At 41.4% G+C, this 19,226-nt stretch overlaps 1 protein-coding gene across 3 annotated transcripts in view; it reads right to left on the bottom strand.

The window, feature by feature from the left end:
* Positions 1–4,444: 4,444 nt before the first annotated feature.
* The window catches only part of IGDCC4 (immunoglobulin superfamily DCC subclass member 4), an 87,350-nt gene continuing 72,568 nt past the window's right edge, over positions 4,445–19,226 (bottom strand). For 2 of the 3 annotated variants that reach the window (XM_063448779.1, XM_063448781.1), the window contains 6 exons: positions 11,442–11,612; positions 10,532–10,678; positions 10,270–10,378; positions 7,108–7,345; positions 6,854–7,018; positions 4,445–6,741 (listed from right to left, as the gene is read on the bottom strand). In XM_063448779.1, coding sequence (XP_063304849.1) covers positions 6,265–6,741; positions 6,854–7,018; positions 7,108–7,345; positions 10,270–10,378; positions 10,532–10,678; positions 11,442–11,612 — 1,307 coding nt within the window. In that variant the 3' untranslated portion in view covers positions 4,445–6,264. The remainder of the gene's footprint in view (positions 6,742–6,853; positions 7,019–7,107; positions 7,346–10,269; positions 10,379–10,531; positions 10,679–11,441; positions 11,613–19,226) is intronic. The other variant, XM_063448780.1, reaches the window with a different exon arrangement.

Here is a 19,226-nt window from a genome sequence, read left to right as displayed (position 1 = left end):
TTTAGGGGTCACTGGCCCGCTGAGACGGATGCCTTGCCAGGATTCAGGGAGACCTCAGCCCTATTTGAAATCTATCCCATTGTGGCGGCCGCACACACCTGGGGTCATCTCTGGTCCGGCAAGGCAGTAAAATGCTACTCTGACAACTCGGCGGCTTGCGAAATCATTAACAAGGGGCGCTCATCGTCCCTGACCATCATGCGGCTGATTCACAAGCTGACCTGGCTGGCAGCAACCAATCAGTTTCACTTAGTTTGTTTTCACATCCCGGGTATCCACAACACGGCCGCTGATGCTCTTTCTCGCTAAACCCCCATCATGTTTTGCCTAGGTGAGGTGTTTTTAAATAAAACTATTACAATCTCTAAGATTTGAAATCTCTGTTTAGTTAATAAGCGAGTGCGCTGGATTCTGTATTTTGTATATTTTGGCCCCCGCAGCACCCTATAATGTATGCATGTTTAGGTGAGTGCAGCCTTCTTGGTTTCTTTTATATATTTGGGAGTCCCAGGCCAACTCCTTGGTTTTGCACCCCTCCCTGTTACAGGTGCCTCATTCCAGGACCCTATTTAGCCTTGACTTGCAGAGAGTCCCAGTAAGGAAGTATTTCCCAAGTAAGTGGATTAATCTCATAAGAGCAAGCATTAGGCTGCTATTAGGATAGGATCTGCCGAATATGGGGTACTTTCACGTAGTTGGCAGGCTTATGCAATGTATGATCATATAATGTAACTAAACCCCCATCATTTCTTGCCTAGGTGAGGTGTTTTTAAATAAAACTATTACAATCTCTAAGATTTGAAATCTCTGTTTAGTTAATAAGCGAGTGCGCTGGAATCTGTATTTTGTATATATGTGTATATATATGTTATATATCTCCTTGCTGGCAGCACTGTGGACACCTATTGTGGCCATATGACCACTCCTAAATTGGAGAGGGGGGACTGTCTGGCCTGAGACAAAAGCAACTTTGCCACTGGGTCTTGGATGGGACTACTGGCCAGCCTTTTACCCTGTGACTATGGCCCCTTTAATTTATTTTGGCTGAGAGACCCTAATTGTGCCTATTGGCACTTTAAACATTGGTTCTTCGAACTCCCGAACAGTCTAAGTGGCCACCATTCGACAACGTGGTGGCGGCCATCTTGTTCGCATGGACTAAAACCGCAAATAGACTTCAGGGGGACTTAGCCGCAAATGCCCTGGAACTATTTTCGGCATGAAATCCTCACAGTTCCTGGTCGGTCCTCCAGCGGCACTTAGCCGTGAATCTATTGAACTGTTTTGGGCATGAAATCCTAGGTTCGTCTGGGCAAAAATATGACTTCCATAAAATTTCAGTTTTTTGGATATGTTGTTCACCTTAATGACGTGGCCTGGGTGCAGTGGCCTTGTTGTGTTAACCCTGTAAAGTAAAACACTGCCATTTTGTAGATACAGCAATGTTTTCATTGCATGGCTAAGTAGACCTGCAGTAGATGTCACACATACAGCCACTAGAGGGTGTGTCCACTGCAATAATCAAGTCAGACTTGGTTATGTGACGTTCAATGTCCTCGCACATTGTATGGATGGAAGGCGCTCTAATACTGATCATAAAGAAGCATTTTATTTGATTAGCACAGCGGTCTATGAAAAGAACTAGGTTGGGCGACGTTACAACTTGTGTCAGGTGGCTGCATGGAGTGAGTCTTCACGCTGGACAAAATGTGAGTAAAACACTTTATTTTCCTTTATTGGGGGAGTGGGAGGGGCATTAATATAAATAGGAACTAAAACAATGTAGCACTAGGAATATAGGTTTGTATTCCTAATGCCATAGTGTGGAGATGAATGGAAGTGGAGTAAAGTTTTTAAGTTCTCTTGTTTATGTTGGTGTGCCATAAATATATTTGTATGAGTATGGCTTAATAGAAACAGTGTTCATTTTGGTGGCAATTTTTAATTTAGTTTTAGTCAGTCTTTTGACTAAAAAGCCAATTTAGTTTTAGCCATATTTTAGTCATCTGGATTGTTTTAGTTTTAGTCAATAGTGATGTCCCGAACGGTTCGCTGGCGAATAGTTCCTGGCGAACATAGCGTGTTCGCGTTCGCCACAGATGGCGAACATATGCGATGTTCGGTCTGCCCCCTATTCGTCATCATTGAGTAAACTTTGACCCTGTACCTCACAGTCAGCAGAAACATTCCAGCCAATCAGCAGCAGACCCTCCCTCCCAGACCCTCTCACCTTCCTAGACAGCATACAATTTAGATTAATTCTGAAGCTGCATTCTTTTTTTTTTGTATTATTATTATTTTTTTTGTGTTTTTTTATACATTATCCCCCCATAGCCAGTAACCTGTGTTTATTATACATTATCCTCCCATAGCCAGTAACCGGTGTTTATTATACATTATCCCCCCATAGCCAGTAACCTGTGCTTATTATACATTATGTATTGTGGCCAGAAAGAGTCCCTGTGGGTTTTAAAATTCGCCTGCCTATTGAAGTCTATGGCCGTTCGCCAGGTTTGCCCGTTCGCGAACATTTGCGGAAGTTCGCGTTCGCCGTTCGCGACATCACTATTAGTCAAATTTTAGTCGACTAAATCTCCAGTAGATTTTAGTCGACACAACTAAAAATTGATTTAGTAAAAGCCTCTGTCTCTTTTACCCCCTCTTCCCAGCCCCTCTATGTCTTTTTGTGTCCTCCCAGCCCCTCTAGGTGTTTCTCTCCCAAGCCCTGGTCTGTCTCTTTTGCTCCTTCCACAGCCCATCTGTTTTTGGCAGGAAATTTCAATTTAGTTTTAGTCATAGTCTTTTGATTTAAAAGCCATTTTAGTTTTAGTCGTATTTTAGTCATCTGAATTGTTTTAGTTTTAGTCGACTAAATCTCAAAAAAGTTTGTGGACAAATTCTAATTTTCATGAAATAAACACTACCGTGTACAGCATTTTCTGTATATATATTTTGTATAAATGTAACTTAGTAAAATTATTACTATAAGGTATATACTGTACATACTCAATCTCAAGAAGTCTGGCATATTTGCTATTAGTTTATAATCAGTAATAGGAATTCCCCGTTGTCTGGGGACATTCTTTGAAGGTCTTTATGTATACTGTCATAGGCGTGCGCATGGGGTGTGCAGGGTGTGCCGTGGCCCGTGCTATGTGCCTCCATGGGCCGGTGAGGGAGATCAAAGATCTCCCTCACCGACCCACAGAAGGGGGAGGGAGGCAGGAGAGGACCCAGGGAGCTCTAGCCAGCAGCTCCGCCGGTTCCTCTTGCGAGGTCAGAGCGCTGCTGCGGCAATGCTCAAATCTTGCGAGAGTGAACTCTAGCCCTGTAGGCTAGAGTTCACTCACCACTGGACCACCAGGGATGGCAGCAGCACGGTCCCCCCTCCCTACAAAAGGTAAGAAGGGAGAGGGGCTATTTCCTAAACGGTCCCCCCACCACCACAGTCCCTCCAAACAAATACACACAAACAGCACCCTCACACACACACACACACACACTAAAAGCACCCTCACACATACAGCACCCACACACATACATCAACCTTACACACACAGCGCCCTCACACATACAGCACCCTTACATACACAGCACCCTTACACTAACAGCACCCCCACACACAGCACCCTTACACATACACACACACACACAGCACCCCCCCACACACACACACACTAACAGCACCCTCACACACACCACCCTCACAAACACACAGTGCCCTCATACACACACACACACTAACAGCACCCTCACAAACACACACACAGCACCCTTAAACACACACAGCACCCTTACACACACACAGCACCCTCACACACACACAGTGCCCACATACACACAGCGCCCACATACACACAGCGCCCGAACACACTCACAGCATTCACACACAGCAGTGTATATATACGCGGCCTGTGTATTTGTGCTTAAGGGTACACACCCTTATTCAATAGGCTGCGCTCGCCTATGCATACTGTGTGGGTGATGCTTGGCTTTACACCTCTAATTTTCTCCTTATTGCGTAGAGACAGAGCACCAGAAATCCTAGGTCTCCATGTTTCCAGCCAGGTTTATGTGGAGGGATTTCACAACCTCACATCTCACACAAAAAGCTGAAAATAGTTCAGTATAGCTGAACTCATTAAAGGCCCATGGGAAGGGTGTTATTTACTAAGCAGTTACCCGTCAAAGCCGGGCAACTTCTTGAACATCTGCATAAATCTATCTGTGCTGCCATTGTTAACCCTGAACTAATGCTGGTTGTTCGACAGTCACAAGTAGAAACCATGCAGCCTGTCTGAGGAGAGCATGCTAACACTGATTATGAAGTGTTTATGGTGTTTACAGTGATCCATTCATGAATAAACCACATCCAGTGCTCAATCACTTCGAATAAAAGCTAAAGTATACAAAATAGAAGAAAGAACAATGGAACAAGAGGCAATCATTTGTAACATACTTTTAGTGAGTAAAAAATATGTGTTTTCAGACAGCAATGCAGTGATCTCACTGACATATTTTGTTCCCTGCATCAGGTATTAAAGTTCATAAATCATATTCACAATGAATGAGGACATTCCTGCAAGCCTCTTTAATGTTTCCCTCCCCCCCCCCCTCCCCCCCATAACTTAACCTTTGATAGATTTCGGCTATCTAGGGTTAGCTATATAGACTCATTAGCTCATTTGTTAATCCTATAATTACTCCAGGTTCGAGCAATGCACTGCTTTGCGTAGAGACAACACCTCAATGACTTCCTCTGGAATTACTAGCCCGGAGCTCACTGTACTGCTGTGACTTTCTCATCAAATGAATACTAACGAAAATACTGTGGCAGTTCAGAAGATATAACTTGAGGGTACAGGAGGTGAGAGAATTGCTTTGTGTTCTTTACACCACAGCCACCCAAAGTACTATCTCGAAAATAACTGAAATTCCAACTTCTAGGGACCGTAGTCAAATACAGAAAAATCATGAAGTACATTCACACCCCATTTAAAAAAAAAAAAAAAGTGAGTGCAATAACCAAAAGGGAGGGTAGAAAATAGTTGGAGTGGATGGTGAGGAGGCACTCACAGAGTGCGTATGATGTGGACATAATCACAGATGGGATGGTGTAGCACCGACCGTAAGTTTTATAGGTGGAATGTCATGCCTGGCGTGGCAAAGCATTATGGGAAAGCAGGGGCCCTCCTACCAAATAAAATGGCTGCATACTTCTTCTGTGGGTGATGACAGGAAGAGGATTTGTTCAGCCCGTGGATTTCTGATTATTCAAATATAATAGTAAGAGTTGTGCGGCTCCTATGACGCTGATATCCTGCATTGGCCCAGTAAGCATTAGGCTGTATAGAATTAAAATAATGAGAGTGAGCAGTTAATTGGCATTAAGCTGATGGAGACAATTATGTAATGGATTTGGAATGTAATCAAAGGTTTCAAAAACAGAGATTCTCTATCATATATTGAACAGTTAAGATCAGGCAGGTACTGTTCTCAGTGGTGAAGGAAAATATTGAAAGCTCCTTGTGCAGCTTGAACCAAATTTTATATTATACATTTTTCGGAGAGCTGTAGAGTGCTGATAGAGGACATGTTATTCATTACAATTTCTTCAAGAGCTTCCGCACTTGAAACATAAGAAGGCAACTTGTTTTGCGATTTCAGCTGTGACACAAAATGCATCAATGAGGCTAAAGCACACAGTGGCACCTTGAGCATTCGAGTATGTTGTGTACAACATTTCTTCAGCATGAAAGCAAATATTTTTTGTCATTCAACCATCAATCTTGAATCAGAATTGGAACCGCTACATCCTAATACCAGCCAACCTGCTGGTCTCAAACGTTTGTGGAACTGCAGCTTCCATGATCCATAGAGTGACCAGGGATTAACAGCAGCTGAAGAGTATAGGTGTAAGATTCTTGCTTTCACAATACAAAAGCTGTTTGGACCATCTGAATGTTCCGCCAGGGTCTATCTTCCATTGCTGCTCGCATCTTGTTTCATTGTTATGAAGTGAGTGTGCGTTTCAATACTCATTGCTTTATAAAAGGACATTAGAAAGATTACACAGGTCAGAGCACCTTTTGACTACAAAACATGGCTGCACACACTCCTCGGAGGCTTGTCTTTGTTCCAGTTTTGCAGAAAGATGCATTTGGTTCTCATTACCCCTCCCCCAGAAGGGATCATCTTTGAATTGTAGTCAGCACATGCACACTTGTTTCTACCAACTCAAAGCTAGAGCCATAATCCCTTGGTTTACGATTTAGAGCACAGTTTCGCAGGGCTGTTCAGTGTAAGTTCTTGCTGGGGTTTGGATGTGATTGATATATTCTCTGGTGGTGTATCTCCTTCTTCTACATTGAAATCAATGTTCTTAGGTGTTTGAAGCTCCTGAGTGTCTACACCCCTGTGGAAGCCATTAACAAGAGGCTGCTTTAGGGGAGTTTTGGAGTCCGAATTTCTTTCTGGGCTGATAGATATTAAAGGCTGTTCACTCAAGCCCTCACAGTCACTGTCCACTACCAATGTTTGTGTAACTGGGCTTGATACTAGGGTTAGATCCCCAGTAGGACCCTTTTCCTGGTCCATACTTAACTCCTCTTCCTCCTCTTCAGACTCCAGTCCGATACAGCGCCCACTCCTCTCTGAGGCTGAAAAGTCAGAATGTACAATGACGTCCGCCTCCACTTGGTTCTGATTTGGGTTCCTGTGATTTCTGGCAATATCCAGCTGCTGAGAAGAACATGAGAAGAAGTGATTAGTGTCCATGTTCTGTGTGATATATGTTGGTTGATAACTACTTATCAAATGTATCCATTGGTAATCAAGTTAAATATCCTCTTACCTTTATTGGTTCATAGGCAAGGTCATGCAAGGTCATTCTTAGGCCTCCTAATGGTATGGAATTGGCTGAGCCATTAACTGCAGATCCTGCTTCTCCTGTAATGGTTTCTGAATAACTGGTGATGTGATTGGCCCAGTTCTGAGTAACAGATCCATTCCATGATGGCTATGGGTAAAAGACACAGTTCATGTTTTGTAAATGAAGTGGATATGTTGAATAATATGGTTCTACATTTTTTTGGGAAAACAATATACCTTTATCTTTAATTGATTCTTGTCATCCGGTGGAGGGTTTGTGACTATTCCATGCCCCCCTATTAAGTCAGTTACTTCTGGCACAGGTAGAGATGGGGGGTCTTCCTGACGAGCTGGCATAAGTGTCTCCAGCTCATGTGAGTCTTGACAGTGGCTTTGTGAACAAGACCCCTGCCTTGCTCGCTGGTAAGATACAGGTCCTCTGCTGGATCGGGCCCCCAGATCAGAACCTGCCTCCCTGGAAAAAAAAATCTTACTTATTAGTTGCATACCAAGATACAACAAACAGCTAAACAATACATAGTTCCATATATTTCCATTTTTTTAATGCCTTATATTGGTCACATCAAAAAACATGGATCCACGTATTGATCAAGCACATTTACATGCACACCTCAAATAATTGACCATTTACGCTGCCTGTTGTTACTAATTCACTCAGGCTGATTATGAAGATAGCAAGAGGCTCATGATGGACTGAGAGATTAATTTGCATCAAGTTAACTTTACAGTTAACCTTATTTATTTATTTTTGTTAATAAATTGTCTTCTCCATAATACTTATAAGGGATCACTTGGAATGTCAATTTAAGGCAAACTAGAAACTATTTTAAATTGAGAATCACTAATCACCTAAAATAGGCCCAACCAGAATATAGTTTTTTTCCTACTTGCAAGTCTTCCACTCTGATGTAATCAAGTGACATCATCCACATCTGCTGGAGTTATGTCAGTGTAAAATATGCATGAACTATTTCAATGACGTCAGTCATCTCTGTGCTAAGGTGAATTCTCACACTCACACACAAGCTTTCAGCAGTGATGTTAATAATGTGCAGACAGGACTGCTACGAGTTGTGGGGAGACGATTTCAGTGAGGAGAAAGGGACATCTGTTGGTTTCGTATTGCATGTAATAACTAATTAAATGTCCTAGGCTATAAAATGAGTTGGATTATATTGGCAAGCATTATGGAAGGTAAAAATGCACCCATATGACATTTCCTCGGGTATTTACATATATTAATATTATTATTATTATGTTATTATTTGTATATGAAAGAGTAACTGTAGGAACACCTCTTATATAAAGTATATCCATTTATGGGGACCAAAAATAAGCAAACAGTTCACAGCACATCTGTCTCTGGAAGAGGTGCATGTTAATGCAGTATTAGTTTGTGTTCAAGAGAACTAATAAAAAAGCCCAAAAGTGCTGTTGGTTCTGAGCAAAAAATACAAGGATATCTAACTGATTCTAAAGTAGAATGCATAATGCTATTAAAAAAATATTTTTCAATTTGATTATAATCAATATGTTATGCTTGTCAAAATGATATGATTATAAATAGCAGAATTAGCAAAATTGTAGCATAGTGTAAAAGCACACTGTTGAACTCAGCAAACGACTTAGTAGACTGTTAAAGGACAATGTAGTGAATGAATACTAATTGTCTGCAATTGTAAAGAAAATACAATGTTCACCTGTTGAATAGATCTAGAATACCCTCCAGTAAGAAGGAAAAAAATGGTAAATCTCTAGAATAAAACTGACAGATTACAGTTTGTCAAAAAAGAACATAAAAAATTAGAGAGCTGCTTTATGGACAGATGTGATGGAGATGAACGTGTACCAGAGTGGTGCAAAGAGGAAACTGTGGGAAAGAAAGGGACTAACTAAAAGCAAACATGATAGAGTGCAATTACTGGAGTATGCACAGCTGCCAAGGGGATTCATTCACTTAAATGTATGTATTATATGACTGCTGACAGCAGGATATATTTTGAAGAGTACTGAAATATTTTACCAGCTCAGATCCAACCATAGCCATATAAACATAATGCTACAGTAACAATGGAGATTTCAAGGCCACACAAAGCAATGTTCTTGGCTAACCGAGTCAGTCACCTAACCTGCATTCAATACAACTGGTAAAGACAGTAAGGCAAATTACTAAAGGAACACTCCACTATCATAAAGCACTTCAGCTTGCTTCAATAGAAATCGGCACTTTTATAAATTAGTCTTGTTACACCCCCTGGCTGTCAATCAGGCGGCACGTTCTATTACTTCCTGGTTTTGTTAGCTCAGTTGAGCTAAACTCAAGAGGCGGCAATTGCTCACAGCACTTTGCAAGGACTTGTCCATAGGTCCCAACATTGGTGTCCCGTAAATCAAGTCGCTAGTAGGAGGAGTTAAAGGGGGGGAGCAGTGGCATGAATTACGTCACTGGCACAACGCAAAGGGAGTCAGGCTCCCTGGAATAGGGGTGGGTCTAACCAAATTACTGGCAGATCAGCCTGACGTGAATGCACAGCAGGCTGCCTGCCAGTCAAGCAGGCCAGCCAAATGAGAGCGAACGTGCATGGAGCACTGTTTCAATGCATGGTCCAGGTGACCTGAGGGTAGAGCAGACATGTTTAGTGATGCACTTGCTCTACACTTTTTAGGACAGTTCTCTGGTGTCTGCAAAAGTCGTACACCAGGGAGCTGGGACTGCAGGACAGGACCCTAAAATTAGTACTGTCACACAGAAATTGGAATGATTGGGAGGCCTGTTTCATAATGAGCTTTCAATGAGATATCTGTTATTTGACAGCCACAATCTGTGCTGGGGACGATAGGGAGGGCTTGCATTATCTGCAGATACAAGATCTACAGCTACTGCAAGCCACAATTTCATATACCTCCAAAGAAAATATATAAAACAAATTACCTGCATACTTTCTTTGGAGATTTATCTACTAAATTGTTTTTTTTTTTTATGTATTGGGTCGCATAAATCAGACGTAAGATTTTTAGCCAACATCTGATTGTGACTATATTAATTAAGCAAATTACTTTTATTCCTCTAAAATGTAGGCAATATATATATTTAATAGGGTCATCATTTTTAGATGTAAATAGCCTCAATTTATTGCTAAAAATATAAACTTGATACTTTTGATCACTTTATCATTTCAAATCCTGAGTCTGCGAGTGCAGAGCCAAAATAACAAAATGTGCATTACTGTCCAAATACATATGACTTCACTGTAACTGATAATGCGAGTTATAAGATTTAATATATGATGTTCTCTGACTAGTTGTGTTTATATATTCAAATCAACAACACGTGAACCAAGAGGAAGTAAAGGACTATTTTTTTTGCGTACAGCGTACCTCTGTTTTCCCTGCTGAAAGCTGGCACACATACAGAGCAGAAAGCACAAAAGGCATAAACAGACACCCACGATGATCCCAGTTACCGAATTCATATCCAGGACATCTGCTATGGAGAGAAAATGGTTGAAATACCTTTTGTATACAACACATATATACATTATTATTGGTGGTAGAATAGAAGAATGGAATCATGGTATACATGCAAACAAAGGATTTATACAGTGAATATATGTATATGAAGAATTTTAGGAAGCCTAACCTTCGGTACCCGGCGATCGTGTTGGCATAGTTTCCACTTCTTTCAAACTGGAGTATGGTCCCAAACCTGACACAGTCTTTGCTCCCATTTTAAAGTAATATTTGGTCCCACTTTGCAAACCTGACACATCTGTGCTGAAAACGTTACCTGCAAAATGCCAAATTACTAATTAATTCCAAATTCTGGAAAGGTACCCATTATGCAAGCATTATAAGTATTATATAATTACCACACAATGTGCTGACCTATCATTAGATCCAATGGCGAATCATGAACACATTATTCATTAACTTGTAGAAACGGTACACAAAAATCCGTCACACCCACTACATGCCACAAATGGTACACATGCATGCGTTTTCTTAAAGGGACACTATAATCACCAGAACCACTACAGCTTACTGTAGTTGTTTTGTTGTCTACAGCCTGTCCATGGAGTATTTTTTAATGTAAACACTGCCTTTTCCAAGAAAAGGTTTACTTTTCAAATAAGCCAGTGTTTACATTACTGAAATAGAAAGCAAATAATTGACTATGCTATATCACTACTGTGAATAGCTCTATATATTATACATTTCCATTAACCAGCAACTAAAAATATATATTAAACACCATATGTGAAAATACAATCACTCTCACCACAATTAGGGGAAGGTGATGAAAAAGTTTAAAAAGGAAGAAAAACTCTTAGAGTTGTATATAAAAATGACAGTTTATTAATTTAAGAAAGTAAATCATAATTGATACGTAGAAAGTTGCAAATATTGAGATTATGTATCATGATTAATTCTGAAAGTGGAGCAATCCGTAAGTTCATTCCATTGGTTTCCATGATATTGTTATTGGAACTGTTTTTACGTATGCCTCCTTTACGATTATTAGTGATCAATGATCACAAGTGATCTCTCACCTTCTTTGATCAAAACAGTCCACTTTTCATCTGGATAGCTGCTGTTGTAGCTGAACATGATAAGGTACTGCACAATTATTCCATTGGACTCCATAGGAGGGCGCCAGTGTACCTGAACTGAAAACTGTGACACAGGGTGTACTTCCACATCAGAAGGAGGCGAGTAGGGTCCTTAAAAAAAACAAAAACAGATGAATGAGAAGAGGAAGATTTAGAACAAGACCATAAATGGTTGGCAGATATGATTTTCTTTTCTACTTTGAACAATTGCTTTTTTCTACGTCTTATATCTGCTTGTCCTTTTTTTACTCTTTATGTATGTTATTTTTCTATGAACATATAACTATTATGTTACAAATTCATGTGGTTGCAGTAGTTTAGCACCACTATGTTTTTACTGCTAAGGGGATGGACCGGTTTGTGTCATATTCGATATTATTAATTGATATAGGCTCCTCTTCACTTTTCTATTTTGTTAGAAAAATAAAAAAGTCACATGAGTCATATTTCGTATAGTTACAAAGGACCTTTTTCAGTGTATGCGTTTAACTTGAAACCCCAGTTCCATGGTCAGTTATTCCTATGAAATGAGCAGTGTTTTCTTTCATATATACACTGAACAAAATTATAAATGCAACATTTTTGTTTTTGCCCCAATTTTTCATGCGCTGAACTCGAAGATCTAAGACTGTTTCTATGTACACAAAAGGCCTACAGTTGCAAGAAAAAGTATGTGAACCCTTTGGAATGATACGGATTTCTGCACAAATTGGTCATAAAATGTGATCTGATCATCATCTAAGTCACAACAATAGACAATCACAGTCTGCTTAAAATAATAACACACAAAGAATGAAATGTTGCCATGTGTTTATTGAACACACCATGTAAACATTCAAAGTGCAGGTGGAAAAAGTATATGAACCCTTAGATTTAATAACTGGTTGAACCTCCTTTGGCAGCAATAACGTCAACCAAACGTTTCCTGTAGTTGCAGATCAGACGTGCACAATGGTCAGGAGTAATTCTTGACCATTCCTCTTTACAGAACTGTTTCAGTTCAGCAATATTCTTGGGATGTCTGGTGTGAATCGCTTTCTTGAGGTCATGCCACAGCATCTCAATTGGGTTGAGGTCAGGACTCTGACTGGGCCACTTCAGAAGGCGTATTTTCTTCTGTTTAAGCCATTCTGTTGTTGATTTACTTCTATGCTTTGGGTCATTGTCCTGTTGCAACACCCATCTTCTGTTGAGCTTCAGCTGGTAGACAGATGGCCTTAAGTTCTCCTGCAAAATGTCTTGATAAACTTGGGAATTCATTTTTCCTTCGATGATAGCAATCCGTCCAGGCCCTGACGCAGCAGGTTTTGATGTTGGTGTGCTGTGCCTCTTTTTTGCCACACATAGTGTTGTGTGTTTCTTCCAAACAACTCAACTTTGGTTTCATCTGTCCACAGAATATTTTGCCAGTACTGCTGTGGAACATCCAGGTGCTCTTGTGCAAACTGTAAATGTGCAGCAATGTTTTGTTTGGACAGCAGTGGCTTCCTCTGTGGTATCCTCCCATGAAATCCATTTTTGTTTAGTGTTTTACGTATTGTAGATTCGCTAAAAGGGATGTTAGCATTTGCCAGTGACTTTTGTAAGTCTTTAGCTGACACTCTAGGATTCTTCTTCACCTCACTGAGCTGTCTGCGCTGTGCTCTTGCAGTCTTCTTTACAGGACGGCCACTCCTAAGGAGAGTAGCAGCAGTGCTGAACTTTCTCCATTTATAGACAATTTGTCTTACCGTGGACTGATGAACAGCAAGGTTTTGGAGATACTTTTATAACCCTTTCCAGCTTTATGCAAGTCAACAATTCTTAATCGTAGGTCTTCTGAGAGCTCTTTTGATGCCTCATTCACATCAGGCAATGATTCTTGTGAAAAGCAAACCCAGAACTGGTGTGTGTTTTTTATAGGGCAGGGCAGCTGTAACCAACACCTCCAATCTCATCTCATTGATTGTACTCCAGTTGGCTGAATTCTCACTCCAATTAGCTCTTGGAGATGTCATTAGTCTAGGGATTCACATACTTTTTCCACCTGCACTGTGAATGTTTACATGGTGTGTTCAATAAAAACATGGCAACATTTCATTCTTTGTGTGTTATTAGTTTAAGCAGACTGTGATTGTCTATTGTTGTGACTTAGATGATGATCAGATCACATTTTATGACCAATTTGTGCAGAAATCCATATCATTCCAAAGGGTTAACATACTTTTTCTTGCAACTGTATTTCTCTCAAATACCGTATATACTCGAGTATAAGCCGACCCGAATATAAGCCGAGGCCCCTAATTTTATCCCAAAAAACTGGGAAAACTTATTGACTCGAGTATAAGACTAGGGTGGGAAATGCAGCAGCTACTGGTAAATTTCTAAATAAAATTAGATCCTAAAAAATTTTTATTAATTGAATATTTATTTACAGTGTGTGTATAATGAATGCAGTGTGTGCGTATGTGTGTGTGTATGAGTGCAGCGTGTGTGTATGAGTGCAGTGTGTGTGTGCATGAATGCAGTGTGTGTGTGCATGAATGCAGTGTGTGAATGCAGTGTGTGCAGGGCCGGTGCAAGGATATTTGCCGCCGTAGGCAAAAAATTTTTTGCCACCCCCTCCCCCCCCCATATGTCCTGACTTCCCCTCCTCCTCCCTCAGTGGTCCTTACCTCCCCACCCCCGTGTTCCTTCACTCCCCCCCCCAGTGGTCCTGACTCACCCCTCCCCCAGTGGTCCTTACCCTCCCCTCCCCTAGTGGTCCTTACTTCCCCCTCCCCTCCCATAGTGGTCCTTATCCCCCTTCTCCCTCCCATAGTGTTCCTTATCCCCCCCCATCCCTCCCATAGTGGTCCATATACCCCCCCCTCCCTCCCATAATGGTCCTTATACCCCCCTCCCTCCCATAGTGGTCCTTATCCCACCCCCTCCCATGGTGGTCCTTATACCCCCCCTCCCTCCCATAGTGGTCCTTATACCCCCCTCCCTCCAATAGTGGTCCTTATACCCCCCCTCCCTCCCATAGTGGTCCTTATACCCCCCTCCCTCCCATAGTGGTCCTTATACCCCCCTCCCTCCCATAGTGGTCCTTATACCCCCCTCCCTCGCATAGTGGTCCTTATACCCCCCTCCACCCCATAGTGGTCCTTATACCCCCCCTCCCTCCCATAGTGGTCCTTATCCCCCCCCTCCCTCCCATAGTGGTCCTTACCCCCCCCCCCCCCCCCTCCCATAGTGGTCCTTATACCCCCCCTCCCTCCCATAGCGGTCCTTATACCCCCCTCCCTCCCATAGTGGTCCTTAACCCACCCCCTCCCTCCCATAGTGGTCCTTATACCCCCCCCTCCCATAGTGGTCCTTATACCCCCCCCCCTCCCATAGTGGTCCTTATACCCCTTTTTTTTTATTATTATTATTTTTTTTATTTTTTTATTTCTTTTTTTTCGTCCCCCCTCCCTGCTTGATATATGGCAGGGAGGGGGGCTCTCCTTCCCTGGTGGTCCAGTGGCAGTTCAGTGGGGGGAGAGGGGGGCTGGCAGAGCTGTACTTACCTGTTCTGCAGCTCCTGTCAGCTCTCTCCTCCTCTGCGCCGTCCGTGCAGCTCCTTCTGTCAGCTCACAGTGTAAGTCTCGCGAGAGCCGCGGCTCTCGCGAGACTTACACTGGGAGCTGACCGAGGTGCTGAACGGACCGGCGGAGGAGGAGAGAGCTGACAGGAGCTGCAGGAGAGGTAAGTACAGCTCTGCCAGCCCCCCTCTCCCCCCAGTCTGTATTATGGCAATGCAAATTGCCATAATACAGACTCTGACTCGAGTATAAGCCGAGTTGGGGTTTTTCAGCCCAAAAAATGGGCTGAAAAACTCGGCTTATACTCGAGTATATACGGTATTGTTCACAAATCTGTCTAAATCTGTGTTAGCGAGTACTTCTCCTTTGCCAAGATAATCCATCCACCTCACAGGTGTGGCATATCAAGATGCTGATTAGACAGCATGATTATTGCACAGGTGTGCCTTAGGCAAAGGAGAAGTGCTCACTAACACAGATTTAGACAGATTTGTGAAGAATATTTGAGAGAAATAGGCCTTTTTGTGTACATAGAAAAAGTCTTAGAACTTTGAGTTCAGCTTATGAAAAATGGGGGCAAAAACATAAGTGTTGCGTTTATAATTTTGTCCAGTGTAGTTCATATGATATTGACATCAAAGTATTAATGAATAATATGAATGAGTAAGCTTGGCATTTTTGTTGATGATTGCAATTTAAAGCTACATAACAGAAATTGGTAAAGAAAGCACAGTTCTGGTATGGGCAGGGGTTGGGGGGTCTGATGATCTGAATACCATATATATCATGCTATGTCACTACTTTCACTAATCCTCGGAAAAACAATTATCTGAAGATTTTGGGAGAAATGATCACACCACAGAACCTGTTACAGTATGTGCTAAATTAATTAAACACAGCCTTTTTTTCCCAAACGCATAACATGTCTCGTGGGCACCAATAATATCTATAATAATGTGTTAACACTTGTGTTTTGCAACACTGATATTTCGGAGCTAATGGTCATTACCGCCTCCAATACTGGTATAACAGACAAAAAATAAATCATACAAGAACATCATCTGCTGTTTTTAAAATGAACGAATCGGCAGGTTTTTCTGCAGTGATGGCTAGATAGATAGATACATGGATACTCTCAATATTGCAGTGATTGTGATTTTACAAAGTCTATTATAGTTGAATATAGACTGGTTATGCTTGTATACACTGCCACCTAGTGATAAAGTACTACAATACAATTAGCAACAGATACACGTTTAGTTAGTAAACTCAGAGTGAGTGAGAATTCTTTTAAAGATAAAGAGTCACGAAGAACTAGTTCTGGAAATTAGAAAATAAACTGAATAAAACCACCTCCAATGTAATAGTTTTAGAGATATTACCTGTGCCATGCACTACAGTAGAAAGACATTAATTCTCGAGATGAAAATACGATTTTGCCCCTTTATAAATCAATTGTAAGGCCAGACCTTGAATATGCTGTGCAATTTTCTGACTGTCATTCTGGGGTCGAGAAGGGATTTTTTTTTTACTAGTTTGTTGCATAATTGGAAAAAGCTTCACACTGGGCTTTTTTGTCTTCTTTAGGATTAACAGAGGAAATAGATGGGAGAAAGGTTGAACTTAATGGACCCAAGTCTTTTTGCAGCCTATTTAACTATAAATTTAAAGTGAATTTCACGTTTACGTCAAAAGTAGCAAGTGACTGGAAGCATATTCAAAGACAGGTCCAACATGGGCTTAAAGGGACTCTCCAGTGCCAGCAAAACTATCCGTTTTCCTGGCACTGCAGGTCCCCTCTCCCTCCCACCTCCCATCCCCGGTTGCTGAAGGGGACTGATGCCGCGCACGCGCATTAGACCTCTCCATAAGAAAGCATTGAAAATGCTTTTCAGTGCTTTCCTATGGGGATTTTAGTGACGCTGGAGGTCCTCACACAGCGTGAGGACGTCCAGTGACGCTATAGCACAGAAAACCTGTGCTATGGAACAGGAAGTGCCCTAGGGGAGGACTTACAGTTGCAGGGTTAAGGGTAGTGGGAGTTGGCACCCAGACCACTCCAATGGGCAGAAGTGGTCTGGGTGCCTGGAGTGTCCCTTTAAATGATGGTGAACTGGGATGCTATTGAATTCTAGTTCTGCCACTCCGTAAACCACCATCTGTTAAGCACAATAATTGTAATTTTGATTTTATACTAATATTCCAGACTCTGTGTGACTCATTTATAGTATAAAATGTTAAATTGCCCTAATATTTCAAAAAAGGGGTAAACGAATAAATGAAAAATAAAAATGGTGTAAATTTGCATAAATTGTATTGTTATGTTTGTCTCAACATCACTCAATGCACAAAACGTTATCCTACGTTTTGTTTATATGTTAGCTGTGCATCCTATGTTTCAAATAAATATTACGCTAATATTCAAACAAAAACTGCATGTTACTGAAGGGGTTTAGAATTAAATGCAAAGCCAGAGAAATCTCAGGGAAGTTCTAGTTCTGCAACATCTTTGCAATATCAATTTTGAAAATCCAAAACACTTGCAAAAATTAGCACACAGCTGTTCAACTTCCCGTTATTGACTGCGGTGTTACAATTGCAAGAATACAATTTCAACCATGTACAATTTCTAACGTGAAATTAATAATCGTGTGAATATAAAAATGCTAGTAAGCTCAAGAAGACCAGTATCAATAGGAAAAGCTGCGGGTTCCATAGAGCCTGATGCTCTTTCAACAGGAACAGATGAAGAATAGGGTGTGATGGAAGGAGATGCAGACCATGAAGCTTCCTTTTGGTCCTCCAGAGTGAGTATGAGTGGAAGTGTATCATTCAGTGATTCATGCTCTTCTGTGTAATATCAGCTGGATCCAAATGAAGCAAGAAATCTGTTAAAGTCATCCTCATATCCACCCTAACACCCCTAAAACCCATCAATAATCATTAGCTCCATAATCACACCTATACACATGTGCCTCTCCCATACACATCTATACACACCACCTCTCAAATGTCCACTATGTACAACCACCATCCTCTTAGCCCCCAACTTACACAAATATAAACACCCATATGCCCACCTTTGCCGATACCACGCTACCTCTAGAATCACTCACATGCCAAACTGTAACTATACAATACAATAACATCCCCCACCACCCAAACACTCTAAAATAAATTAATTAATGTAACTCCAAATGTCTCAGACTGTTTACTGTGATGGCCATCAACTCCCTCCAAGCTCGCTGGGTCCATGGTTCTCCAGTCTTTGAACATGGTTGGACTCAGGAGTTCATCAAAAAATGGTCCACTCCCAGAGCCCTTCAGCTGTTTCAAGATTTGCTTCACACTCTTTTTCTTTTCTTTTTTTTAAACTCAAAGCACTTTTAGATAATTTTCTGTCATCTTGCAGTCACACAATCCATTATGCTTTTCTACAACTGATTGTTCTTGTTACTTGTTGCTGTCTTCGTATACATTCCATCAAATTTGCCAACGTATTGATAGGACCTATTAATGAATGCCTCCAGCGCAGCAAAACTGAATTTATGTTTGCGTTTTCCTTCGCACACAAGATGTGACAGCCAGATGTAAAACTGCTTTATTTAGTAGGGATGTGCGTACACATTTTTTTGTTGTTACTATGGGAATAACTTGGACGTTCTCTAAAATAGAGGCACATCACAAGTGGATTTAAATTGCAAATATTTAAGTAAATTACTTGCATATGTAAATGTAAAGATTGTGTTTTTCCTGAAAAGTTGTTAATCTGCTTGGTTGTTTAGCTAAACTAAAACAGCTACTCACTCCCTCTAAGACAATCAAGGTGTGTAAATGCATTCAGAGATCAGAATGTCTTTAAAACTGATAGGATGAGGGCAGAGTCTGACAGCCGCACTGACAGGTCGCACATTTTTGGGAGCTTTGAGGTAAAAAGCTATGAAAAAGCTTAAATTGCTCGATTCAAGCCTGAATTCTACATTACAGAATTATCCCGGAGACAGGAGGAACCCACAGTGGTGCCACTATCCGTGATCCAGACCGAGATCGGCGGCTTCACTGGAGAGCAGACTTGCGGCCAGAAAAGGCCTACACACGCTGGGGAGTCGGCTGATCCTTCAGCACGATTCTGTCCACTACTCATGCAGTCTCTCCTTTCAGCTCTCCCCCCTCCCCC

This window comes from Pelobates fuscus, chromosome 3 (genome assembly GCF_036172605.1).
Source record: "Pelobates fuscus isolate aPelFus1 chromosome 3, aPelFus1.pri, whole genome shotgun sequence".
Taxonomy (NCBI): domain Eukaryota; kingdom Metazoa; phylum Chordata; class Amphibia; order Anura; family Pelobatidae; genus Pelobates; species Pelobates fuscus.
Note: the sequence above shows the minus strand (reverse complement) of the source record. Positions and strands in the feature narration are given on the sequence as shown.